At 28.1% G+C, this 987-nt stretch overlaps 1 protein-coding gene across 1 annotated transcript in view; it reads right to left on the reverse strand.

Moving 5' to 3' along the window:
• Positions 1 to 316: 316 nt before the first annotated feature.
• CCSER1 (coiled-coil serine rich protein 1) overlaps positions 317 to 987 on the reverse strand; it is a 639,717-nt gene continuing 639,046 nt past the window's right edge. Inside the window, exon 10 of the mRNA XM_023513363.1 lies at positions 317 to 476. Coding sequence (XP_023369131.1) covers positions 417 to 476 — 60 coding nt within the window. The 3' untranslated portion in view covers positions 317 to 416. The remainder of the gene's footprint in view (positions 477 to 987) is intronic.

Below are 987 nucleotides of genomic sequence, written 5' to 3' on the forward strand. Positions count from 1 at the left end.
GTGGAGGAAGCTAAAGGCATTGTCTTCTAATTTATCTAATGTGCACAGAAGATGTAATGAAATTAAATGACAACTAGAACCAGGGTGACAAATGATATGGATGAAAGGAATGAACAAATACATGCCATGCCAAGTGGAATGTTACATTTTTGAACACTTGCATATAGAGCAAGTCTATTTTGTTTTAAAAATTAAATAATACCAAAGCGGAAATGTGTTATCTGAATCTTCATTCATGAATATTTTATGTGATTGATTTCAACTCCAAAAAATCTAAAGTATTTGGAATGAAACATTTGTATATTACATACTCTGCAAAACAGTTAAATATGGAATGATGGAAAAACTGACATTACTCAATATTTAGCGTGTCACAAATTAGTGGTGCATTTCTTGTGGTCAATTAATGATTTAACCTAGGTTGGCCTATGTACGAGTTTAAATAAAACTTCAGTGCATGTAGGATTCCACAGGGCCTTGAAAAGAAGAAAACAAAAAGAAATAAATGAATGAAATTAATAAAATAAAATGAAATTTTACTTAATATGAAAATTCAAAATTTTTAAACACAATGAAAATTCAGAGCAAACTATTCTATGTATTATTTTCTAAGTAAAAATTTCTATTAACATTTGTAATGAATACTTATATTAGTAACCCTTATAGGCTTCCAAATTCCAATTACATATGGAATATAACAAACATAAGATGAAAGAGGGAAGTTTAATTAGCAATATTTTGCTAAGCAGAATTACAATAATAAATTTGACGCAACTCTTTATGCATTCCCCAAGTTAAAAACTGCAAGAAAATAAAAATAATTAAGCACTAAGTACATCTAACGTGGCTCTCTCAATATTTTTGTAAACCATGGTCATCATCCATAGTAATAAACACTAAACACAAAGCTTCGACAACATTTTTTCAATGTGTAGCAATAATTATTACTTTTTAATCTCTTAATTTTATTACAATTTTCAGTGATAG

This window comes from Otolemur garnettii, unplaced genomic scaffold (assembly GCF_000181295.1).
Source record: "Otolemur garnettii isolate 467f Iridium unplaced genomic scaffold, OtoGar3 scaffold00039, whole genome shotgun sequence".
NCBI classification, from domain to species: Eukaryota; Metazoa; Chordata; class Mammalia; order Primates; family Galagidae; genus Otolemur; species Otolemur garnettii.